At 38.1% G+C, this 27,795-nt stretch overlaps 1 protein-coding gene across 5 annotated transcripts in view; it reads right to left on the reverse strand.

Annotated features, from left to right (window-relative positions):
* The window catches only part of Naaladl2 (N-acetylated alpha-linked acidic dipeptidase like 2), a 1,340,311-nt gene that overhangs the window by 496,250 nt on the left and 816,266 nt on the right, over nt 1–27,795 (reverse strand). For all 5 annotated transcript variants that reach the window (XM_052732134.1, XM_052732135.1, XM_052732131.1 and 2 more), the window contains one exon: nt 8,522–8,672. In XM_052732134.1, coding sequence (XP_052588094.1) covers nt 8,522–8,672 — 151 coding nt within the window. The remainder of the gene's footprint in view (nt 1–8,521; nt 8,673–27,795) is intronic.

The raw sequence follows: 27,795 nt of genomic DNA on the forward strand, positions 1-27,795 counted from the left end.
CTTGCCAAGGAGAAGGTCAGTTGTGTTTCTGTGGTATGCACAATGATGATCTGGATGTGCCATTCTGCACCTCATCCTCTCAAGGCAGCATTTGGCCAACTGCAATGAATGTTAGCAGCAGCCATCCTCTCCTTGTGGGCGCTCAGTCCTTCAGCTTGTCAGGTGTTGTTTTGTTGGCTTAGCAGCTGCACCTAACATTTTAACTATTGTCTGCACCCCACAGTCAATGCCCCAAAGTCAGCAGCTTGCTGCTCAGGCCACAGGCACCAGCTCTGCCGCTGCCCGCGAATGTAGTTTTTAAACAAGTTTCTGTTGTTCTATTTACCAATAAGGACTCAGGAGCCAGATACTGGGGTGAAAACCCGCTGGCTCTGAGATACTGAGAAGCAACCAGCTGACTTTCCTCTCCGGCCATTTCAAACCAAACAGACCAAGAACTCTAAGCCTCTCCCTACTCCGTGTGAGTTTCCCTGTCTGTATCCCTGGATCCTTCACACTCTAGGGCTAATTCCTCTCAACTGCTTGCTGGCTCCACCCCTTGATCCAAGGTTGATTTTATTAACACAGTCTCTGGTTTCACAGAGTGATCAAATATCCCACAACAGTCAGGGTTTTCCTTAGTTAGAAAAAAGCCTGCTACTAATGCCAATCCTTCTTAGAAAGGCTCACTCCCAATGACAGCCACATGGATATTGAGTCATAAGGCTCCTTAGTGGACAAATGTGCTTTTGGTTCAGCTGGCCAACCAGCCCCAAACCAAAAAAAAAAAAAAAAAATCCAAGTGTCTGTGGTTAAAGAACAAAACTCAAATTTAAAAAATGTTTAAAGGGGGACACCAAGAGAGCAAGGCAAACTGAGCAAAGATGGTAAGAACTCACAGAGACTGGAGCAGCCAGCACAGGATCAACACGGGCATGCACCGGGTTGGTTGCATATATATTACAGCTTTCAGTTTAGTGTTTTTATGGGACTCCTGAGTGAGTGAACAAGTAAGTCTCTGTCTCTTGTGCCTTTTCTTGAACTGTTTTCCTTCTGTTGGGTTGCCTTGTCCAACTTCCATGTGAGTTTTTGGTTTTGTTTTATCTTACTATGTCTTATTTTGTTATGTTTTGTTGTTAACTGTTAGAAACCTGTTCTTTTCTAATGAGAAACAGAATGGGAGTGGATCTGGAAGGGAGGAAGTTGGGGAAGAACAGGGAGGAAAAGAGGGAGGGGAGACTGTAATCATGACACAAGAAATTGATTGTAGGAAACAGCTGATATATTAAAAGCTGAATAACATCAAATATTCCTTGATATTGGACTTCTCCAGGAGGATTCCTTGATATTTCTAGGCATAGCTTTATCATATACAGCTGAATCTCTATTTCATATTCATATTTCATATTCTTGCTGCCTGCAACAGAACCTGTGAGCCAAAATGAGTCCTTCCTTTCTAGTCTCTCAGGGGTTTTGTCAAAAAACTGCTAAAACTCTGACTCACAGTGTAGGCCTCAGCACAGCTTCCTAAAGTCCAACTGTGCTTTGTATTTCATCTTTAAATTACCCTCAAACATGTTCAGTATTAAACTAAATCTCAAATTTTTCTGCATTAAATTCAAAATTTTGTTTGTTAATACCTCAAACTCTTACACATAAGTTATGTAATGGATACAAAATATTATTAGAAAAGTAGCTCTAGGTTAAAAATGAGACATTTTGTGAATTTGTGTTATTAGTTTGCTAATTAGGTCACTTTTAATCTAGATCAGTTTACTTATTAGGACTGCGGAGCTAGTAAAATTCATTCTGTTTGTAAGACTATGAAAGGGGCTAGAGAAATTCTCAGCTATTATGAGTGCTTACTCCTTTTCCAGAAGTCTATCAACATCATTTGGTTCTCAAGACCTACCTCAGGGTCTCAAAGCTGACTGTAGCTCCAGCTTCAGGAGATACAGCACCTGTGATCTCTGAGGGTGCCTGTGTTGAGTGTATATATTATGCCCCCACATATAAACATCATTTAAAATAATACTCTCTCTCTCTCTCTCTCTATATATATATATATATATATATATACATATATATATATATATGTATATATATATATAAAGAGACCACTGAGGGTAAAAATAAAATTATCTTACAGTTTAAGAATTACCACTTAACTAGCTTATTATATCTATTGTGTAGAAATGTATTTGCATACCTACTTTTAAACAATAGACTTCTAAAATATTTTATTTTTACTCATGTGTATATATGGGTGTCTCTGTGAATGTGTGTACAGGTGTCCAAAGAGGCCAGAAATGGATGTTGAAGCCCCAGGAAATGGAGTCAGATGAGGGTGGGAACCACCAGAGGTGGGTGGAAACCAAGCTCAAGTCCTTTAGAAGAATACCAGGTGCTCTTAAATGCCGACCCTTCTCTCAGTAGAATTTTTATCACCATAAGAACTCACCATACATTTCTATGGAAACATTGGTTCTTAAGTAAAACAAACGACTCTATCGATCTGGTGCTTGTTCAAAGTAAAGCACTCCCAGTATAGCAATGAAGAACACTCTCAGTGACAAATACACCAGCCGCACCAGATTTCTTAAGAGCAGTCACCACTCAAAGGCACTCTTGGTAGGCTGTACACTTAGCTATTTCAGCAATCAATACAACGTTTCCCTGCCTAGGGCCATGAAAACACATGTTCATAAATTATTTTTTAAAACAAAATTTTGTTTCCAAAGTAATGTTTAAAGTTAAATAATATATATTTTTATTATTTGTGAATTAAACTTGCAGAAAAAAAAATTCGATGCTTAATGATAGTTCTCCTTAAAGTAGTTCTAAGGCCGGGCGGTGGTGGCGCATGCCTTTAATCCCATCACTCGGGAGGCAGAGCCAGGTGGATCTCTGTGAGTTTGAGGCCAGCCTGGTCTACAAAGTGAGTTCCAGGAAAGGCGCAAAGCTACACAGAGAAACCCTGTCTCGAAAAACCAAAAAAAAAAAAATAATAATAATATAATAATAATAATAATAATAATAATAAAGTAGTTCTAAGAATGGAGTTTGATAATATTTCATATAACTAGGAAGACACTGGGACATAAACCACCAGCTTACAGCCAAATAGTAAGAATGCAGACAATTTCTGTGCTTCCCCCATCAAGAGAAAATTCATTCCAAGCTGTGAGTATCTAACATTTTGCTTTGACAACTAGGCAGATATTTATATTTTCTGGTATTCTAGTCAGGGAAGGGCTCAACATTGTCTCAGGCAATTTAGCACTAACTCAAGTCAGTCTTCAGACATTTGTCCAAGTAACTAGACCAAGGACACCTGCTGAAGCCTTGTCACATTCCCAGTGACCATCTTACTCTTTGCACAGCTCTGGCTGGCAGGAGCGACACTGAGCAGACAGTGTATAAAAACACAGAGCCACTGAATTGTGACTACAGGAATATTAAATAAACTGTACCCTCTGATACATTTCAGTAGCATAAAACCACTGGAAAGACTTTCCTCTTGAGAATTTAAAACAAAAAGAAAAGGGAGAAAAGAGGAACACAGGTAAAAGCTTTAAACAAGATGGAGTTCTGGAAACAGTTTATAGACAGTCAGCATTAAATTGAGATGAAAGAAACAGCTTGAATTTCAATAAACTAGTCAAAAAATTTGATATACAGTTATTTGAAAGCAACAATAAAATTAAATTTAAAAATGTAAATTCAAAAGACAAATAAGTAAAATAAATGCATGGGTAGAAAATGTTTCTGACTCCAGGAACTATGTGGGATTTAAATTTCAGAGAGCCTTAGTACTTTGAGACAGGGAAAATGTTTCTTTACTATGATTTGATAACGAACAAGCGGGTCCCATTTCCGACTTTTGCATCCTGTGTGTATCCCACAGCTTTCCCATTCTTTTTGTGTGACTCTACATAACTAATAAGTGATGTTAGACCAAGCACAACTGCAGATACAACAGACCATTGATGTCATAATTATGTTTCATTTCTGTGAATATCAGCCAAAAAAAAGCATACCTAGTATAAGACAAACCTATGGGCTTACTTCATTCCTACAAAGTTACGGAAAAAATAATAAAATAAAACTTTAATATGTTAAGTTAACTCTTGAAATTTGATAAACTCTATTTTCTGGGTGTTGGCATTGGTTTTGTTATTGTTGTTGTTTTTTTCATTTTAACTCAAGGTCACAAAGTGCAGCCTAGGTGGGCCTCAAATTCACTATATAGCTACAGATGACTGAATTCTCGATCATCTGTCTCAGTCTCCAAACTTCTGTTTTTACAGGCATGTGCCACTGTGCACAGCTCAAAGGAAATAACACAATAGATTACAGCACTCATTAGTTAATATCTTAAATAAAAATGTAAACTTTTGGTATCAATCACACTGTATTTTGAGTGACAGAAGACATATGAGAAGTTTTAAAATGCACTTAAAAAGAAAGAGATGTATATTGTGTGAAAATCACATCAGGGATATGTGCTTTCACTTTTTTTAAAGCAGCAATTATTAGATTATAGTTACAGATAAACTCAGGGACAAATACCATCCAAGGCATCACCATGTCACAGGAAGAAGTTGTTTACTCAGCACCATTGACTTTTTATCGGTAGCCTGCTGAGAGCAAGAATTGGACTGCAAATCCAGGACGCCATGTCAGAATCCTGACTGATGCAGAGAGAGCAAATATGAAAGGCCCAGATGCTGAGGGAACAGTAGCAAGAGGTCGCACAGTTCAGAGCATTGGCCCCAATGGTCCAATTTGGACTTGACAGATGAAGTACCACAAAGCTCTTCCAGTCCGGTGCTTCTCGAACTTGAGCTGCTTCAGAATCGCCAGCAGAGTGTGTTTGAATACAGATGTATGGCTCCCTCCTTCAAAGTTCCCATTTAAGTCAGACTTGGAATTCAAGATTTTCCATTTCCTTAAAACAACCTTGTGCAGCATAGGAGCAGCATTATCATCTTTTTACTGTCAAGAAAATAAAGCTCAGAGCGACTGCCATGCTGAAAGTGTCCAAAAGATTACTTTTGTTAAAGTGATGACTCCAAGACATTCTTTGCTGAATCACATGGGAACATGTAGTTCAGAAACTATTTCTTCCCTGCTTTGATGCAATAATATTCAGGAATGACTTCGCTGGGCAATACGCTTAGTAAATAGCCATTTCTTGTATGGAATCCCATGTCTCATTCCAGCAATTCATTTAAAATTATTGGAGGTATACTTCCACAGTCTTGACTTACAAAACACCCACTTGAAGTGATGTAAAAATTGCACTTGACATCCAAGCAATGAGTGTGGTTTGTTTTGTATGGAATGTGGGAGCAGGTTGTACCTTTGGAGGTCACAGGACAATTTGTGGTGGTCACCTCTACCAAGGGGCTTCTGGGAATTGGAATCAGATGACAGAATTTGGTGGTAAGCTCCTTTACTTCTATATGCTGTCTTACTGGACCTGACTCAGAATTTTTGAGATGATGAAAAGGTTCTAAGTTAAATATCCACCAGATTACATAAATGTCTCTATTATCATTTTAATTTATTCACATTTTCTGGAAAATATTGAATTGAGTTAAAAGTTATTAGGGAATATGTAGACCAAACAAGAATAGTAGAACAGCAGCCATTGATAAATCTAGACAGGTGACATAATAAATAAGACATACATAATAAATAAGACCACCAGCAAATAACTTCTAGGATTTTTGTTTGTTCTACTTTGCTTCATTGGAGTTTAATCATCCTTAAATTACAACAGAATTCCTAATCATTGATCAATGGTTTTAAATTAGTTCTTCTAATAGTCATTTACCTTGACAGTGTTAAAGAATATCAAATTAGATACTATTTTTTGTTTGTTTGTTTTTGTTTTTGTTGGATTTTTTGCTGTATAAGCTATTATTTGTATATTTATATGTTTACAAATCTACCACCTGAAGTCTACCAGAAAGAACAAAATATTTGTAGAGGATTATACTAAAAATGAACAGACAAAACAAAAAAAACAGTGAAACCTGAAACTGCAAGACAAAGATACTGAGCAAAATTAGAGAGAAAGGAAATACATGTGTTAGAGCCACAGATATAGACCACTACATTTACTATCTTTCTCTTTCCTTTCTGCTATATTGTGCTTTGAATGCAGAAAATTACAGATCTGCTTAACTGGTGCATGCAGGAACATAATTCCTGCCAGGCTGTGGCCTGACTAGCCAGGGCACAGCCAGAGAAGCAGGCTGGTAACTGCAAAGTTGCAATTGCTGGCTGAAGTAGCAGTAGATTAAGGCACAGCCACTGGGCCAAAGTTAAAACAACAGAATGGTGGCTCATATCTGCAATTCAGAGTTTTAAGAGGCAGAGGCAGAATGACTACCACAGTATGAGGCTAGCCTAGGCAACCTAGAAAGTTCAAGGACAATCTCAATCTACAGTGTGAGGCCCTATCTCAAAACCAACATATATCCTAATGGAATACTAGAAATCTCAAATCACTTGGCAAATGACTCTGTCATAATTACTGCAGATGACAATCATTGAAAATTTCTCAAATTTGGGGGACAGTGGTTTAAAAAGAGGGTATTTAAAGTCCATTAGCACTGCCATCCAGGGTAGTGACAAAGGGAACTGACAGTGGAGAAAGCTGTCAGACACCTGCAAACCTGAAGGACAAATAGCATCATAGGAAGTGAGACCCGTCCGCAACAAGTTCCTTTGGATGGGTACTCCAAAGGATGGCATGTTCTCTTCAGTGTTTCTACAAAAGCCATAGGCGTGATCTAGACATTATAAAGTACTTGACAAGCTGACTGGAGGAAAGGTACAAAACAACAGGTCAAGTGTCAATGCTATATATATATATATATACATATACATATATATGTATATGTATATATACATATATATGTATATGTATATATATATATACACACTTAGATAATATTACAGAACAGTGTGACTGAAGGAAGGCTGGAATTCAGGATTGAAGACAACACCATATAAAAACAAACAACAACAAAACTAATGAAGGAATTGGAGATATTTTATATAATCTGCAATTGGTGAGTGAAATTATATGAATGTTATTTTAATTGCTTTGATAATTGTATTATGGTCACATAGAAATAAGATTAGACAATGCTGCATGAAAAGAATGCAGATTCTGTACATACTTTGGCAATACTTTTGGCTTAAGTTATTTTTAGTATTAAATAGAAAAAGCATTCTGAGAAAACTTAATACTTTGCCCAGAATTTTGCTAGATGGACCCAAACTCTGCATTTGCAAAACAACCCAAGACAAAAAAGTATTAAGGATAAATGTTACCAACTAGACACCTTATCAAAGTAAGCATTGAGCAGGGAAGTCATTAATTATCTGCTTTTGCTAACCTCACAGTCCACTAATTTTCTACAGTCACTAAATGCTGCTTTTCGAAGCAGAGAAATTATAACACAGGACCATGAGGGCAATTACAGATAGAAGAACTGGACTGTGATCTGCGATACCTACAGAGTATAGACAGACAGCTACTATTCTAATTTCAAACTTCCATGATAGGATAAGAAACTACACAAAGTACAGCTCATTGAAATTACAGAAATTTGATTATAGTAGAAGGCAAAGTTCTAATCAGTTGACTGAATAATTTATTAAAATAGAGTCCTGGAGAAAGTTAATAAATAATTAGTAAAGTTAATATGTATAAAGGAAAAGATAACTAGATTTGAATAAAATTATTGTGATGTGTTTTGTAATATTTTGAAGAAAGAAAAGAGAATGTGTGAATAATCACATACTTTGTGTGGCTTAGTTACTAATTGAATCAATGTGGGATTGGCCTTGCTCTGAGAAGGGGTTAAAGATCAGTCCCATCAGCCTAAGTGTATGAACAGACTATACGTCAATGATATGCTGGGCAGAAATGTAAGAACACTGTGGACATCTATCATAGCAACAGTTGTCCTACCTGTATCTCATGTTCCCCACTGTGTTGAACACACAGCTTCCAAAACACAAAAGGATGCTTAAGATAAAGATAGTATCTGTCAGCTCACAAAAATGAGCCAATCCAAGGAAATTTCATCATAAATAATTCCCAGCATCTTTCCCCTACTGCTGTTCAACTAGACTCTGGATAGCCTTAACTCTAGACTCACAGTTATCGTATCAGACCCAGTGCAGCGGTGACAACCAAGAGCCCCAGGTGTTTGTTGGTGTATCCAAACTACATGGAGTGTCTCCCAATCCCAGATTGAATTTATCTTGTAAACTAATCCGTAATAACATATGTTTGTTGTCCTTCATCAGCATACATTATTGAAACGGCAACCTATTATAGATTGCTAGAAATACTTTATTCTAACAGATTTGTAGTACATATTTTTGAATAAATAAAGTATTCACTTAAAAAAACTGGAGCATTTAGAATTATTTCTTTTATTATCTATTGACTAAATTAGGTCGCATACACTTACAAATCATGTCTATATGAGGATTACAAGAAGGAGCTTACCAAGACTGGGGTACCCAGGTGTGGAAGGGTCTCCTCCTGGATTCAGTGTCACCATAAATGTCTCAGAGCTAAGATCTCCAGACTTTGGTATATCACAAGGATCAGTGTAGAGAAGAGCACCTCCAAAGCCAGCCTTTTCCAATAAGGAAATCTAAGTGGAGAAAACACAGTTGAAAGCATTTTACACATTAGATGTTTACATGTCACTGCTTCCACATCGTGGGTAAAATAAATACTTCACAACTCTTTCAATATTTTATAAAGTCACTTTCATTTTCTGTTTTCCAAAATTTGACCTGTGAACTGTTATTCTATTTTGCTTTTTGTCATTCTGATAAATATTATTACTAAAAGCAACTTGAGGAGGAGAGTTCATTGTCTTTGTGGTAGTTTAAATGTAATTGACCCCCATAAACTCATAGGGAGTGGTGCTATTTAGGAGATGTGGCTTTTTTGGAATAGGTGTGGTCTTGTTCGAGGAAGTGTGTCACTGTTGAGGTGGGCTTTGAGGTTTCATATATGCTCAAACCACACCCAGTGTGAAACCTCTGAAACTATAGACAAGCCCCAATCAAATGTTTTATATGTTCTTTTATAAGAGTTGCCATGGTCGTAGTGTCTTTTCACAACAATAGAAACTCTAATTAAGATATTCTTACAGTTCCACATCACCAAGTGATTTCAGTGCCAGAACTCAAGACAGTAACCTAAAGGGAGGAACTGAAGAAATGCTGTGGAGGAACACTCTTTGCTCACTTTCTTCCACTAGTTTGCTGAGTTGCCTTTCTTATAAAGCCCAGACCCATTTTCCCAAGGATGGTAATGCCTCTGCCGTGGGCTGGGCCCTCCTTTATTGATTAGCAATTAAGAAAATATCTCAGAGATATGTCCATAGGCCAATCTTATGGAGGCAATTCTTCAGTTGAGATTTAAGTAAGTCGAGGTTTATATCAAGTCAACAAAACCTTATCTACTAATTACCATTAGTATATAAAACAGTGTGGATGGTAGATGGGTGGATTTCTTGTTTCATTTTTATTTTAAATATGGCATATTGTACTTATTCTTTGGAAATAACATACATACAATGCATTTGAATAATATCCCCCAATCCTTGCAACTCATTCTTGATTCCCTGCCAAGTCCCCTTCCAACTTCACGTCCTTGTTTTTTGTTTGTTTTGTTTTGATTTAATTATATGTCACTTACTGAGTCCAGTTAGTGCTGCGCATGTATACATGATTTTAGTTTCATGTCAGCAACTGCAGCACTGGGCAACCCCAGCTGCCCTGGGTTTACAAGGCAATGGTTCTGATGTGTTTAGAAGACACTCTTCCATTCCCCCCTGACCTTTGGCTTTTATAATCTTTCTATGCTGTTTTCTGAACTTTAGGGAAAGAGAGTGTGATATAAATGTCCCTTGCTGTGTTAATATATGATTTCTTTCTCTGCTACAGACTTTATCATTCTCTCTCTTCTTTAATTGTCCAAGGGTTGTCTACTTATATGAGACTAGCAGAGGATCCCCCATAAACAGAGTTCTGCTTTTAGATGAATGCTGTTCTGCCTAGTCTTTTGTCCTTCTCCAGAGCAGAAAGCAGCCCAGTATGATGATACACTTTCTCCAGAGGCAAGCCTGTCCCATCAACTTAGAATGGGTAAGCTCTTCTCATGCTATTTGGAAAATAGACACTGCAATGAACCTTCCAAGATCCTCCTTGATATTACTCATGTTACATGCTCAGCCCCACCTGGGAGGGCGAGCACTTAAAGCATTCTGAACAACCTCATGAGAGGCCTGAATTTGAAGAATCCTTTTCTGTCTGATCCTGCCAGGGAATATTTGAAAGCAGCCCCAGGTTACCTCCTTCAAGATGTTTGATGGAAAGTTTTATGCTGTTATTTAAAAGTACACAATTTATAATTACAATGGGAAGATGATCTTGACATTTTTCCATGTTCTAGATTTTTTTGTTTGCTTAACTGATTTATGTTCATTATGCCCCTTAGAATGATTTAATATGATATAAATAACCATAATCATGATTTGCTGCTTCTATGTGTCTTCCATCAGAAATAAAAGTAATTAGAGGGCATTAAAGCAATAAAACAGAGTAAGATTAACACCTATATTGAGTGTAGATTGTTACTACTCATCCAGAGATGTGACTTAGCACTTATACTTTATTTTCTGATTATTGCTCATGTTATTACTGAACTGTGCACTGGACTAAGGACAGTCACTGTGATCCTGACTACAGCCTGCTGTGAAGGTGAGGATCAAGCTTCTTCTCCATACCACAGTTCAGGATGCATATCATGGATAGGCAATCAAGAGTATTGGAACATAACATTTTCTGCAAGAAGAAAATTTCATGGGTGTGGCATAACATCTATTCCTAAACAAAACAAAGCCCAGCAAAAATACTTGGGATATTCTTTCTTAGTATGTACTGGTATTGGAAAAGATAAAGCATGGAATCACACACACACACACACACACACACACACACACACACACACACACACGCACACACACACACATGCACACACACACACACACCACACACACACACACATGCACACACACACACACCACACACACACACACACACACACATACACACACACACCACACACCACATACATACACCACACCACACACACATCACACACAAATACTACACACACCACACACATACACCACACCACACACACATCACACACAAACACTACACACACCACATACATACACACACACACACAACACACATCGCATACATACACACACACACACACACACACATACACACACCACACATGCGCATATATCCTCGTTTATTTTCTTGCTGCTGTGATCCAGAGGATGACCACTTAAGGATTTATTTCACTTACAGGTTACAGTCCATCATCCAGGGAAGCCACAGCAGCAACTAAAGGCCAGAAACTGGATCCATAAACATGGAGAAACTCTGCTTACTGATTTGCTTTTAGACTTACATGCAGCTACACCCTATGGCCATTGGTCCAAAAGTGGCATCTCTAACCTTGTCTGTGCACTCCCACATCAATCCATAATCAGGAAGATGCTGACAGACATGACATGCCCAAAGACTAATCTGAAGAAAGAAGTTAATCAGCTAAAGGTCTCTCCCTTCCAGGGGTGTCAAGTTAACAACCAACATCAGCCATCCCACAAAGAGAATATTTTGTGAAAATACTGACATAAAATATAAGTATGGCATTTTAATGTCATTTTGTAGAAATGTTTTATACTTTATAATTTTGGACATAATGAACAGTGATGTGTACTTTTTAATGAGAATATAGTTGACACTGAGAACCCAGAAGGAAACCAATTGCCTTCTACAGCAATCCACTCAGGTAAGACAGAAGCCTCTGTTTCACCTTCTTAGCTTCCGGGAGAGAAGGAAGAAGCTTAAGGGAGATGGGGAAAGATTACAGGGGAAAAGAACAAAGAATGTCTGAATAAGCGTCCAGAGTTAAGGTTGGCATCTCAAGTTCACCCCTGAAATCCTCTGGGAGAGCTCTGAAAGCCTTCATAGCTCAGCTAACTATTCTTAAAAAGGATGGTGAAGGGCTGGCTGCTTTTGAGCATTCTTGTTTCTTTTAAATTTTTTTTTAACTATTAAGACATTTTCTATTCATTTTACATACTATCCACAGATTCCCCTCTCCTCTCCCCTCCCACCCCCCTGAGGTCTTCCTCCCCAACCCACCCCCCATTCTCACCTCCTCCAAGGCATTCTTGTTTTTTAGAATATATTGAAAACTATGAACCTCTCTTCTAAAAACAATTACTTTATGTTAAAGTGATTTCAGAGGTAGTTAAAACTACCACTTTAGATTAGCGTGTTCAGATTTTTGGCGCTGCAGCAAGATGTGATCCTTTACAAAATATCTACTTGTGAACTGCACAATATAGTTATGAAAACTGTAACAGGATTTTATAATATTTTAAGTAAGGCTATCATTTTGTATTGGCCTGCATTAATAACTATCTCAGGTCACATGTAGATGACAGACTAATATTATTAAACAGTTTTTTCATCATTTCTTAATATATAATAAATATTTATATATGTTGATAAGTTCTATGTAATTTCCATACCTATTGTATATATTATATGAATAATACTATGTCAAGAGGATATAAACTGTTATTTAACCAATTTATTACAAATAATATTTCATTTTATATTGAAATAAATACCCATGTGGATAAAATTCTGTACAAATATATTTTGTGAATGCATTTTCATAGCTTTAGAATAAAACATTCTTGTTTTTATGAGTGTGATGGGTACTCTTGGTTGTCAACCTGATTACATCTGAAATTAGCTAAAACCCAAATGTCTGGGCACATCTGTGAGGGATTTTTTTTCTTAATTAAATCATTTGAGATCGACTTCTTTCTTTTTTTTAATTCCAATATTAATTTATTCCTTCATTTGCATAAGTTCCTTCTACCCTGCTCCTGAGTTTCCCCAGGTAGAAAAGAAGCAACTAAGAAAACTGATAGTCTTCCAACTTTGGCATTTTTTCTTTGAACAAGATTTTATATGGAAGTTTGGCTGATGAATACTGGGTTGACAGATTTTGGCTCTACTGCTCTCTGTCATGAACCCTCAACAACTCAGACACAAAGGAACAGACAGGGGAACCGTTGGCACCAAGTTCAAGCCTTCTGCAGGACGTTAGCACATGCGTTTCTTTCCATCTACAACACAACACTCTTCTTTAACTCCTCTCTCTCTCTCTCTCTCTCTCTCTCTCTCTCTCTCTCTCTCTCTCTCTCTCGCTTTAGCTGATCTCTCTGTCTAGCTGCCATCCTGTGCTCACCTTAGCTCTGTGGTTTCCGTCACTGTTTATCTCATGGACTTGTTTACAGCTGTACTGAGTGTGTTAGTCTGTATCTCCACCAGATGATGACCACCTCACTATCATTATATCTTACCACTAGACTAAAAGAGCCAGGAGACCACATCCTGTGCAAATTAACAAAGGATCTCTTTCTCAAGACAACATTTTCATATCAACCACACAAATATGTGGTAACTAAAAACAAGGGATACTCTATTAAGTGATGCAATGTGGCATTGGTATTCTGTGGTGTCCATCACAGTGCCTGCTGTGTAGATGCTGCTCAGTGAATGAGTTCTCCTGACTGACTATGTGAGGCCTGGACCTCACATAATTCTGAATAAATTCCCTGAAGCAGGACAGGTTCAACTCAGCGAATGAAGCCTTACTTTTTTTTAAAGTTTTATTTTTATTTATTCTTTCTGTCTTTCACAACATGCATCTCAATCCCATTCATTTCCCAGTCCCTTCACATCTGCCTTCTACCCTTGCAACACCCACCCCCATAAAACAAAAGTTGAAAGAAAACTAGAAGAATCTTGTCATGGAAGCTGTAGTGTGACACAGTGAGTCACACAGTATATCCTTTAGTCCATACATCTTTACTTGCAAGTGTTCTTATAAAGTCATTAGTCTGGTTCTTGCAGTCTGGTTTCTGCTACAGCCTTGATACTGGGCCCTTACTGGGACTCCTCTTGGATTTCCTGTTGTTTCTTTTAGTCATGGAGAGCCTGCAATTTGGATCTTCAGGATCTGCCCCTTCAAGTGCTCCAGCAGATCATAAATGGGGAGGAAATTGGGGGTTCTGGTCCTGGGTAGTTGCAGGGTTGGTCAGCCCACCAGCTCTCCCTCATTCTCACCACCAGGGTGAACTCTCCAGCATTGCTCCAGCTAGTTCACCCTATGCTTCAAAGAGCAAGGGGTGGGACCGGTTCTCCAATTCTCATGCCCTCAGGGCCAGCTCACCCACACCGACACCATCAGGGCCAGCTCTACTGTATTGCCTAGGTGAGTTGCAGAGGCTGCTCTCCCTAGTGCTCCAGCTGGTGGGGCAGGGACAGCTCTCCCACTCTTATGATCTCAAGGCCAGCTCCCTCAACTGCCACAGGTAGCAAAGAGGAGGGGGTGTCTCTCCCTCACCCTCACCACCATATGACAGATGAGTGGTGTGGCTAGATTGCAAAGTTCACATTCTTGGGGCCATTTCACCTGCAACCCTGGCAAGACCCACTTCTAATCCAGATCTTTGAGGTGTGAAGATCCACCTTTAAACTGGGCCACACTTTCTGGCGTCAGTCTATATAAAGGACATGGAAGAAAACAACTTTCTGTCTTTACCTGCTTGTTCTGCTTCTCGCTGGTGGCTGGCAAGTCCATTCCTTCACTGGTACTGGAGTCTACACCTTCAGGATCCTGGCATATACTGAGGACTAGCTGAGACATCCAGCCTCACGGACTACACAACAACTTGATTCTTGGACTTTCTGTTGGTAGGCAGCCATTGTTGGACTAGCCAGACCACAGCCTAAAAACCATTCTAATAAATGTGTGTGTGTGTGTGTGTGTGTGTGTGTGTGTGTGTGTGTGTGTGTGTGTGTGTGTATTCTATAAGTTCTGCTCCTCCAGAAAACCCTGACTAATAGAGTGAGTTTTACTAAGCTGCATTCCCTATTTTGAGCAAATAAGTTATCATCTCACTACAACTATACCTATGCTAATACAGTCATTCCCCATGTAGCTTTCTGTAGTCTCTGTCCCCCGTCCCCCTTTGTCTCTGTTTCTCTGTCACCTCCTCCATTTCTCCTCATCCTCTTCCTTCTCCTTCCCTCTGTTTGCCATTCTCTCTTCTCTTCCCATCTCTTTCTTCTTTATCTTTTCTTAATTTTCTGACCATGCTTTATGTCGGAGGAGGTAGCTGAGAGGCACAGCACTTAAATGACATATACAAGGCCCTGGGTTCAACCGCCTGTACTTAGAAAAGCAAGTTTATTAAGAATAATACCTTTCTGGACTGCAAAGATTATTAAGCCTTTTGCTTGAGATTTACTTTATTAAAAATAAATATGTGCTGATTGTCAATTTTCATTCATTTGTATATATTTTGTGTACTAGGCAGTGACCCTTTCTATAATAAATATAAAGCATCATATTTTTTCTGCCGCTAATTAACTATAATGAAACAGTGGGAAAAACTGAGTATTCTTTTTTCAAGGTAGACTGCTTCCTGGAGTCTTTAAGGGATAACACTTATGTGAGCTGGCTTCCTCTTCCACCCTCCTTTGCAATTGTTGGCCTTGTGGCAAACACTTCTGTGTTGTTAAATTTGGTCTCAAGTGTCATCTTTAGCTTGCATTCAGTAGCTTAATGCAGTAACTCTTAATTTCATGAATTATTTATTGGTGGATTTCCAATGCAGTTAGCAGTAGAGGAGGCAATTTCCAAAATAAAGCCATGTATTATTACAGCTGAATACACTAAATCACACAGAAACTGGTCCTCTGCACATTGACACAACATTGTGACCATGCTAAGATTCAGTTTGCCTAAATGTTGAAGAAACCTACTTCTCAATGGAGATATGTATATATAGTCAACTTGACACAACAAGAGACACCCAGGAAGGGGAACCTCAGCTGAAGAAGCACCTACATTAGCATAGATTGGGGGTATTTCTGTGAGATATTTTCTTGATTAATAATTGATGGGAGAGAGTCTAGAACATTGTGGGTGGTACTCACCTGGGGCAGATGGTTCTGAGTTGTATCTATGAAAGCAGATGAACTAGTGGCATTTCTTTTGGGGGCAGGAAAACTCCCCATTGTCACAGGTGAGAGGATTTAGCCCCGTCCAGCACCGTTTGCACCTAGGATAACTTTAGTCCCTGGATAATGACTGTATTGGTAGTATAACTCCTGAAACCAGGAGGTAAATATGAGACTACAGCTTCCTGCTTGGTTCCCCTCATGCTGCTAACCATACTGAAGTGGTTTGTCGATGGGAGAATCCAAGCAGTCACAAGACCCACTTTGAGGAAACTGGTGACTGACAGAAACAGACAACAAGAAGTGAAGGGACGCTATCCAGGCCCTGGTCATCCACGTTCCTTTCAGGTGGACTAGTGTATACTTTTCTCTTTCTTTGAAAGGCCTTCGGGTGCTTGCAAATAAAATCCATGTCAACCAAAATAAATGTGGAAGTTTTATTATGAAAGATGTTTCTGAATTCTGATGCCCATTTTGACATCATGGAAATGTGATAGCTTGCACGATCTCTCTCCCCCTGGGTTTCATCATCTACAAAATGTACAAATTGAACTACATTTTTAACAAATATCTTTTCTTGTCCAAATGAAAAACCATGTAGTCTTACCCAGTGATCTTAAAATGTCAATGGAGACTTAATTATTGTGTTTTAGACAGGTGTCTATTGTTTAACAACAAGGATATTTTCTCAGGAACTGTTGTTAGGCAAATTTACTATTGTGCAAATGTTAGAGACTCTACTCACACAAACTGGGATGGTGTATGTTGTCCAAGTATGTATTGTTCACAGTTGACAGAAATAACACTATATATATAAACTACATGATGTCATGCTTCAAATTTTTGTTGAAAACTATGTATGTTGGCACTTGCCTGTAATTGTAGTACCTGGAGATTGTAAAGGAGAATTCAGTTCAGGATCCACCCCAGTTATGCATAGAGCTCAAAGCCATCCCATGATACTTGAGTTCCTATGTTAACAACAAGTAAACCCTAATACCAAAAAAAATTGCTTTTAAACTACTGGTCAGAAAGGTATCCTCCAAAAATAATGCAATTGTTCTGATTAAAAATACTCTTAAAATAGTTTTATGATTCATTTCTCAGAATATATTGTACAGATATTTAATTTTGGATTAATCTCCCATTAGAGATAAGATGTAGGGAATATAAAATAGTATCATTGTAATGTATTAAAATATCTCTGAGCAAGCAGATGCATCCTTTCAATTCATTCAGATATAATTTGATATTACCCTGTGAAATGCTAATTTTGTTTTTCAAAACTTATTCATGATATTTATACTCTAAACTTTGGGGCTTATTGCCACACATAAGACTATTTATTATATAATCATGTAAAGCTAAATAATCACTGTTTTAATGCAACTATCAAAATTATGTTTATCATTGGAATATTTCCACTCTAGATGCTTCAATCAGTAGTTTATTTCAAGAAGAGAAGTTGGGTATACATTTATTCAATGTGTTTTTTCAAGATGTCCATGTTGCTAAGTACTAACTTTCCCCAAAATTAATATCTATCTATCTATCTATCTATCTATCTATCTATCTATCTATCTGACAATATGCTTTCCATGAAAATAGGAATAATAAAACCAACTTCCTTTTCACATAATGCCACCCTTTTCTTTAACACAAAAAGCCCATTGTTTTAGACAATACTAAATATTTTGACTTTTTACTTGCATTCTAAAGAGACACATAAGTTCATCTACTTCAAAGTTCTTGCCTAACTTTGACTAATGTTAGCAGTTAGACTAGTCACTGAGGAAGGAGTTCCTTAGCCATCCTGAGACACATTCAAGTTGGTGTAACAGATGTCTTAGTTACTTTTCACATTGTTGTGATTAAATATCCCAATGAAAACTAATTAGGAAAAAGGGCTTATTTTGAGTCACAGTTTCAAGGTATAGTCTATCATGGTGGGAAGTAGCAGATTAGGAGCTAGAGGCAACTGGTCACATGGCATCAAAAATCAAGAGGAAGACAGTGACCAGTGATGAATACATGTGCTCAGCTCATTTTCTCATTGTTAGGCAGAAGAGATCATAACCCAGGGGATGGTTCTATCAACAGTGAGCTGGTCTTTCCAACTTAGTTATCTGAATCTAAATAGTCTTTCCTAGGCATAGTCAGAGTCCTATCTGTCAGTTAATCTTAGCTCTTATCCAGTTTACACTTAAGAGTATCCGTCCACCAGGATGAGTTAATCTTTTCAAAACTGCATTGTGTCTTTACCACTGCTTTCCTGCCGCCACATTCCAAAAAGCCACATTTTAAAGTATGAACAGTGTCAGTAATATTTATTTTGTTTTTTTCTAATAATTAAAATGTGTTTGGGGAAAACTTTAACAATAACAAGTTTGGACCAACTTGAAAAGGGATTCCTATATCTTATAGTTATCTACTTAGTACCTAGTGGAGTGAGTGACAAAAAAAAATGATTTTTCTACTGTTTGCTGAACAGTTGAAAGTTTTAGTGTACCTATCAACTAAAGAATCATTGAATGAATAAATGTTTCATATGTATCTGTAGTGTAGATACTGAAATTATCCTACAGAATTGTTTTGTTCTATGGTACACAGAATGTGACTGAGAAGCTCATGCAACATGCTTTGTTGTGGAATGTACAGCTATGCTACACTGTGACTATAAGTATTCAGACAGATTATTTTTAAATTTTAAGAATCAAAACATTTTATTAAATGTTTTCCATCCTCTCTTTACCACTCTTTAAAATACAAATTAAAAATACTTTTATTTTCTTTTGATTTCCATTTTGTTATTAAAGAGAGAACATAGATTGGTGGTAATTTGCCTAGAAGGCTTTGACATTGTGAATTTTGTCTTCCTGACAAGGTCTTGTACATGAATGTATTGGGCCATTTCAAGGTTACTGATCTCATACATCATATCATGAGCCACATTTATATATTTCTTGTTGTGTACAATATACCATCACTTGCCAAATAATCAAATGCCAAATGGCAGTACCAGTCCATGGTCAGATAATGGGTTGTTGCAAATAGGTTACAAGACTTTAAGCTTCCCAAGAATTATACTGTTAAGAATAGTAGTCACCATAGGTCTCCATTCATTGCTGTAAACAGACAGAATCTGGATACTGAGAGAGTATATAAATTTTAGATACCCAGGGAAAAATCAGACAAAGAAATTCAAATCCAAAGATATAAGAAAAGGAGCCTCCACTGGTTTCTGTTCCTTCGTATACTTCTGTTCCTGCTTTCAACTGAGTTCTTTTTCATTGTCCAGTTGTTATTTTTCTTTACATAATTCACTACTCTAGTATCTGGTAAGAAAGTATCAAGTCAATTTAGCAGCTGTGTTCAGCAGTCCTCCTGAACTGTCAACTCATCCTTTCCAGTTGAAGCATGCTAGCCTTGGACTGTTGAGTTTCCTTGCACAAAATTCAAGGCACTTGCAGAATGCCAGAGTCATTTCAAGCATCAAAGGATGATGGTTTTGTTTTTAATCCTTCAACACCTTCACAGCATTGGTACAGCATTAGCAATCGCACTGGGTCCTTGTAGCTACCATAGCTTTTTTAGGGCTCGTACAGGAAAACATGAGCATAACATAGAAAGACTGTAGTTGAACAGATAGGACTTGTTCTTCCCAGCTGAGTAGGGTTCTTTCAAAACCCACATGTTTAAATCCTTACACTAGCACACCTTAAAATGCAACTACTATTGGAGGTAGAATGTTGGCCTATATTCACACAGGCCAGATGAGTGGACTCTAGTGCCAAAGGATCAGTTTCCTTACAACGTAGAAGGAGTGGAAGAGATTAAGTAGTTAGCAAAGTATTTGCAGCAAAGTTCTGAGGACCCAATCCTCTCAACCCAACCGAAAAAGCTGAGTGTGGTGGCATATGGCATATGTTTATAATCCCAGCACTAGGGAGTAGATGCATTTTGATTCCTGAGGCTCACTAGCCAGGAGAGCCTTAGGTCATGCAGGCAACTTCCTCAAAATACCTAAGGGAGCATACCCCAGGAATAACATGTTCTTGTTCCTTTGCTCGACAGGTACACACTCCTGCCTGGGTACCAACCCATACACATACACAAACACACACAGACAAATGCATGCACAGGTACCTGCACACATACATACAGGCACCTGAACACATGCATATACAATAGACAGTCACACACACACAATTGCACACATGTGCACATATCATACACAGTCATACACACACACACACACACACACACACACACACACACACACACAATCAATCAATCATTAGAAGATAGGGACATTTGAAAGCCTTGAGGACACAGGGAAACGGGAGCAAGCTAAAAGCTAAGAAGAGAAAGCTCAGAAAAATTCTAAAACCATGTTTTTGTCTGCAAATTTCTGAGGAAACTAATTTCTACTCTTTACATAACCCAATCTGTGGCATGTTGTTTATAACAATCCAAGTAACAAAGAACATATCTAAATAAGGAAGTATCAGGTAAGCTCTGACCAAGATTCAGGAACACAGGTGTGGTTACCATCATCTGAGTCAGGTTGATAAATCATCATGTGTTTATTTCATATCTGCTGTGGGCCAGGTCCTGATTTCAAGTCATTCATTGATTTATATTCAGATCATTTGTTATCATTCATTTGAATTCTCATTATATAGCTGCTAAAACTGTGACTATTCAAGGCTTGTAAAGGACCAAAACTACCATGTGGTAATGTTGAGGATTAAACAGGAGTTTCCCGAATTCAAGTCTGGACATTTTTCTATTGCAGTACATGTTTTCTAGTTTTATATCAGCTTGATAAAAGCTAGAGTCATTTAGGAAGAGGGAATCACAATTGAGAAACTACATGAATTTGATTGGCCCCTGAGAAAGCCTTTCGGGCATTTTCTTGATTGATAATGGAAGGATCCAGCTCACTGTAGGTGGTGACACTCCTGGGATGGTGGTCCTGGGTACTATAAGAAAGCAGGCTGACTAAGTTATGGCAAGCAATCCACTAAGCCACACTCCTCTATGCCCTCTGCATCAGCTCCTGCCTCCAGGTGTCTGCCTTAAGTTCCTGCCTGACCTTCAAGGGTGACGCACTACAACTATAACATGTAATCAACCCTTGTAATCCTCCACAAGTTGGTTTTGGTCTTGTTATCACATCCATAGTATTCCCAACTAAGACAATGCTTTCCTTTCAGTAATGTATCACCCTTTATACTGACATCGGCTAAAGGGTGAGTTTACAAAATGCAGGTGGTTCCTGCTGTGACTTGTTTACTAGGACACTTCTGTCAGTACTTTGAGAATTGAATGCCTGTCTGTTTAGACTGTTAAAATAAACCACCCAGATTTTATAAACATTCTATTGTGGGGATTAATAGCTGTTAAAAGAATGCACTAAGATATTTTGTAAACTGACCCTAGTATTTTAAAACATGGATCTGAGCTGAGTACAGTGATACATGCCTGTAATACCATTTAGTAGCCAGTGGTAGAGACAGAGGACACACTTAATAACATAGCAAAAACTCAGTTTGGGCTACATGAGACCCTGTCTCCAAAGACTAAATAGTGGATGTGGTGGTGCATGCCTTTAATCTTAGCACTAGGGAGGCAGAGACAGGAAGATCTCTGTAAGTTTGAGGTCAACATAGTCTACATAAGAGAATTCTAGGCCAGCCAGGCTACATAGTGAAAACCTATCTCAAACCAAACAAAACAAAAAATGAAACAAAAACACTAGATAATAAAATAAACTGTTATATGATATAAATAAAATACCACAAACCTTATATTTCATAATACATTTTTATACATGTAAATTAAATGGTTTAGTAGATGAAAAACTTAAAAAAGATATAAGTAATATACAGTCACTTTGTGAACAGCTATTTTTACCCCAAGAACTCACAGCTCACTTTTCATTACCGAAGTTCTCATGATTGTTATTCCCACAGGCATGCATTTGGCCTTTACTTGTGTATTGTGTTGAAAAGATGACACTGAATAGGTCTGTAGAGCCATACTTGCTTTGCTATGTTTCAGAAATAAACTCACTTTTTGTTATCTAGAAAAAGACTATAAGATAAGACAATTTATTGCAATCAGACAAAGTGCACCCAGGATGATCACACCATTCTTCTTAGAAATCACTCTACACCTTAACTTTGTGATTTCAAATTGCTATACGTGATGCATAAAGGTTATTTTAACAATCCCAGTGACATTAATAAGAAGTGATTTTTCTTCTTGTAGGGGAGATACCTTGGAGTCATTGGAAAGGTAATTTTACTGCAAAGATCTAAAACAAAAGTTTTCAATTTGTATCATCACAACTGAAGAAAAAGCAGAAAGGGAGGAAGGAATAATAATAGGGATTAAGGGAAGTGGGCTTTATGTTTTATCCCATGTTAAAGGATTATCACATTATAGTTTCAAAAATGCATTCATTATAGCATTGCAAAAATGAAGCAAACGTGACATAGAGATTAGCAGGTCAAGACCACCCTGTTATTAGTAGCAGGATTCAGACTGGAGATATTTTCCTTAAAATTTACTCTTTGTGCTTTTCCCTTCCTATATCCACCTTGCTGATAGATAATGAAAAAGTAATAACATGATCTCAAATTTCATTACTTAAAAATAAGTGCATGTTTTGACAACTTTTGCAACGTTTGTTGCATAGAAAAATTCCATTTAAAAAATAGATGTTACTTTCAGCCATCATTATTAATGTGCTCAATGCAGTACTAAAGCTAAAGGCACATGCCCATCACACTTTACTGGTGCAGCTCCACCCTCAGAACCAATACTGTGGGGAGGTGTTAACAACTGCATCCCGTTGTTCTTCCATATTTAGACAGTTTTTAAATGATGCAAAGCATGTTTAAAAGAAACAGAAAGGAGTATTAATGCTATGCATAGAGAGACTGCATTATAAGAGCAGCACTTAATTTAATGACAGCCATTTTTATTGCTTATGTTTGTGTGGGAGAGAGGGTAGAACAGGAAGGGGGAGAGAGGAGCTAATCTTATAGACTGGCATGCATGTGTGCATCTGAAATTATATAATTTTCTGGTTCAGAAAAAATAAGAGAAAAATTGCAGAGGTCTCCATTTAGCACTAGAAACTTTACATTTAGTTCTTCAGATTATATTTTAACAATGTTCTTACTTAAATGTGTACTTTAAAGGTAGGAGGAATGGGAAGACATTCGGGCGTTGTAACTAATAAGAAGGAAATCTCTCCTTTCTTCTGTATTTTCCTTCCCTGCTCTAAAGTGCTCCCTCTACCATTTCCCTGATCAGATCACCTGTATCCTGCTATTTCTCTCTTTACTGTACTTTACCATCTATCCTGGGAATGGTCCCATTTTCCTTGTCTTGTTTCTGCAGTTATTTGGGGATATGTAGTCATGTCTGAAGATTTGAAGCTGTAAGCCTCCTAAATGTACCAATATTTCCTGACTATTTTGATGTATATAATAGTAAACAGTTAATATTTTTATTTATTTTATGTAAGCCAAAAATGATGATCCAACGTACAGAGAAACATTGGGTAACTGTCCAGGAAGCTGGCTGTTTCTGTCAACTCACATTTTTTTTTGGAAGTTGCTTGTTTGCACTTCCTGTTTTACTATGTAATATTATTTACTTCTCGGGTCTAAAGGAGCTGAAGATTAGATAGTTGTAGCTACGGTTTTCTTGTTAAGAAATTTCAGCCCGGACCTCCCATCTGGACAAGAGGTGAGTGCCTGGGCTCATACCCAGATAGGCCTGCCCCTAGGTCCCATCCCTGGGCACCAGCCATTCCGCGGAAGACCTACCCAACTTGGCCCCAGGTTCTGGCCATCGGGCAGGATCCCCTCCACCCCCACCAGGAAGGTTCCCCTTCTCCAAGACCCCCGGCAGACCCTGCAATCTCAAGGCCCTGCCCCATGCCCATCTGCCCGAGACCCCAGCCACTTCCTGAGACTCAGAGACCAGCCCCCAGCTCCCACCCTGCCCCGGAGTGCCCATCTGGACAAGGGTAAGTGCCTGGACTCATACCCAGAGAAGCCTGGCCCTAGGTCCCATCCCTGGGCACCAGCCATTCCGGGAAAGACCTGCTCAACTTGGCCCTGCGTTCTGGCCATCGGGCAGGATCCCCCACCCCCACCAGGAAGGTTCCCCTTCCCCACACCACAGGCAGACCCTGTAATCTCCACGCCTTGGCCCCACGCCCATCTGCCCGAGACCCCAGCCACTTCCTGAGACTTAGAAACCAGCCACCAGCTCCCATCTGGACAAGAGCTTCCATTTGGACCAGAGAAAGGTTTCCTGAATCTGTCAGCTCTGTCTGGACCAAGAGCACTGATAAGACCAAGAACGAATCCACAAGGAGATGGGCAGACGTCAAGGCAGAAGTACATACAATAAAATGAAGAGCAATACAGCATCACCAGAAACTAGCCCTCCTCCAACAGCTAGAACTGATCATAAAATGGAAGAAGAAAAAGAAAGCAACCTTATGAATAACATCAGGAAGAGGCTAGAGCCTAATATAGAAGGAATCAAAAATGAAATTGAGAAAAAAACAAACAAAAATGGGAAGAACACTTAAAAAACTAGAGGAAAGGACAAATAAAGCAGAAGAAAACAATAAATCCCTGAAAGAAAATAATTGCTTTTTCAATGAAACAGATGAAGGAAACAGTCCAAGACCTGAAAAGGGAAATAGAAAAAAATGAAGAAGACACAAACAGAGGGAATGCTGGAAATAGAAAATCTGAGTAAACAAACAGGAACTTCAGATGCAAGTATAGCCAACAGAATGCAAGAGATGGAAGAGAGGATCTCTGGCGTTGAAGATACGGTAGAAGAAATAGATTCATCAGTCAAAGAAAATACTAAAGCCAACAAAGTCATGAACCAAAATGTCCAAGAAATTTGGGACACCATGAAAAGACCAAACCTATGAATAATAGGGATAGAGGAAGGAGAAGAATACCAACTCAAAGGCACAGAAAATATATTCAACAAGATCATAGAAGAAAACTTTCCCAACTTAAAGAAGGAAATGCATATGAAGATACAAGAAGCCTATAGAACACCAAACAAATTAGACCCCCCAAAAAGTCCCCTTGCCACATAATAATTAAACAATTAAACATACAGAATAAAGAAAGATATTAAGAGCAGCAAAGGAAAAAGGCCAAGTGACTTATAAAGGCAAACCCATCAGAATAACACCCGATTTCTCAATGGAGACTTTGAAAGCCAGAAGGACCTGGACAGACATAATGCAGACACTAAGAGACCATGGATGCCAGCCCAGACTAATATATCCAGCAAAACTTTCAATGATCATAGATGGAGTGAACAAGGCATTCCAAGATAAAGCCAGATTTAAACAATACTTATCCACAAACCCAGCCCTACAGAAAGCACTAGAAGGAAAATTCCAACCTAAGGAAGTCAGATATACCCTTGAAAACACAGGCAATAGATAATGCCATAGCAGTAAACCCCAAAGAAAAGAAGTAAACACACTACCACCAAAAAATAACAGGAATGAACAATCACTGGTCATTAATATCCCTTAATATCAATGGATTTAATTCACCTATAAAAAGACACAGGTTTACAGAATGGATACGAATGTATGCATCTTTCTGCTGATACAAGAAACACACCTCAAAGTCAAATATAGACACTACCTAAGAATAAAAGGCTGGGAAAAGACTTTCCAATCAAATGGTCTTAAGAAGCAAGTGGGTGTAGCCATCCTAATATCCAGCAAAATAGACTTCAAACTAAAATCAATCAAAAGAGATCAAGAAGAGCATTACATACTCATCACAGGAAAGATCTACCAAGATTAAGTTTCAATTCTGAATATTTATGCCCCAAACACAAGGGCACCCACATATGCAAAAGAAACACTACTAAAATTAAATCACATATAAAACCGCACACATTAATAGTGGGAGACTTCAACACCCCACTTTCACCATTGGACAGATCTGCCAAAATGAAACTTAACAGAGAAATAAAGGACTCAACTGATGTTATGACTCAAATGGACTTAATCAATATCTACAGAACATTCCACCCTAACAAAAAAGAATATACCTTCTTCTCAGCACCCCATGGAACCTTCTCTAAAATTGACCACATACTTAGCCACAAAGCAAATCTCAACAGATACAAAACAATTGGAATAACCTCCTGCGTTCTATCAGACCGCCATGGTTTAAAGTTAGATTTCAACAACAACAAAAACTACAGAAAACCTACAATCCCATGGAAACTGAATAATGCTCAACTGAATCACCAGTGGGTTAAGAAATAAGAAAGAAATTGAAGACTTCCTAGAGATCAATGAAAATGAAGACACCACATACCCAAATTTATGGGACACTATGAAAACAGTGCTAAGAGGGAAATTCATAGTACTAAATGCCCACATAAAGAAGTTGGAGAAATCTCACACTAGTGACTTAACAACACAACTGAAAATTCTAGAACAAGAAGAAGCAAAGCCTCCCAGGAAGAATAGGCACCAGGAAATTATCAAATTGAGAGCTGAAATCAATAAAATAGAAACAAAGAGAACAATACAAAAAATTAATGAAACAAAGAGTTGGTTCTTTGAAAAAATCAACAAGATAGACAAGCCCTTATCCGAAATAACCAAAAGACAGAGAGAGAACATCCAAATTATCAGAATCAGAAATGAAAAGGGGGACATAAAAACAGACAATGAGGAAAACCAGAGAATCATCAGGTCATACTTCAAAAACCTCTACTCCACAAAACTGGAAAATCTAAAAGAAATGAATAATTTTCTGGATAGGTACCACATACCTAAGCTAAATCAAGACCAGATAAACTATTTAAATAGTCCAATAACCCCTAAGGAAATAGAATCAGTCATTAAAAGTCTCCCAACCAAAAAAAGCTCAGGACCAGATGGTTTCAGTGCAGAATTCTACCAGATCTTCAAAGAAGAGTTGATACCAATACCCTTTAAATTGTTCCACACAAAAGAAACAGAAGGAACATTACCAAACTCCTTCTATGAGGCTACAATTACCCTGATACCTAAACCAACAAAGAAAGAAAACTACAGACTGATCTCTTTCATGAACATTGAAGCAAAAATACTCAATAAAATACTGGCAAACAGACTCCAAGAAATCATCAAAACAATTATCCACCATGATCAAGTAGGCTTCATTCCAGAGATGCAAGGGTGGTTCAACATACGAAAGTCTGTCAATGTAATACACCATATAAACAAAGTCAAAGAAAAAAAACACATGATCATCTCACTAGATGCAGGAAAGGCATTAACAAAATCCAACACCCCTTCATGATAAAAGTCTTAGAGCGATCAGGAATACAGGGAACATACCTAAACACAATAAAGGCAATTTAAAGCAAGCCAACAGCCAACATCAAATTAAATGGAGAGAAACTCAAAGCAATTCCACTAAAATCAGAAATGAAGCAAGGCTGTCCGCTCTCCCCATACTTATTCAATATAGTACTTGAAGTTCTAGCCAGAGCAATAAGACAACATAATGAGATTAAGGGGATACAAATTGGAAAAGAAGAAGTCAA

The sequence above is a fragment of the Peromyscus californicus genome, unplaced genomic scaffold (genome assembly GCF_007827085.1).
Source record: "Peromyscus californicus insignis strain IS unplaced genomic scaffold, ASM782708v3 Scaffold_9__1_contigs__length_137607984, whole genome shotgun sequence".
Classification (NCBI taxonomy): Eukaryota; Metazoa; Chordata; class Mammalia; order Rodentia; family Cricetidae; genus Peromyscus; species Peromyscus californicus.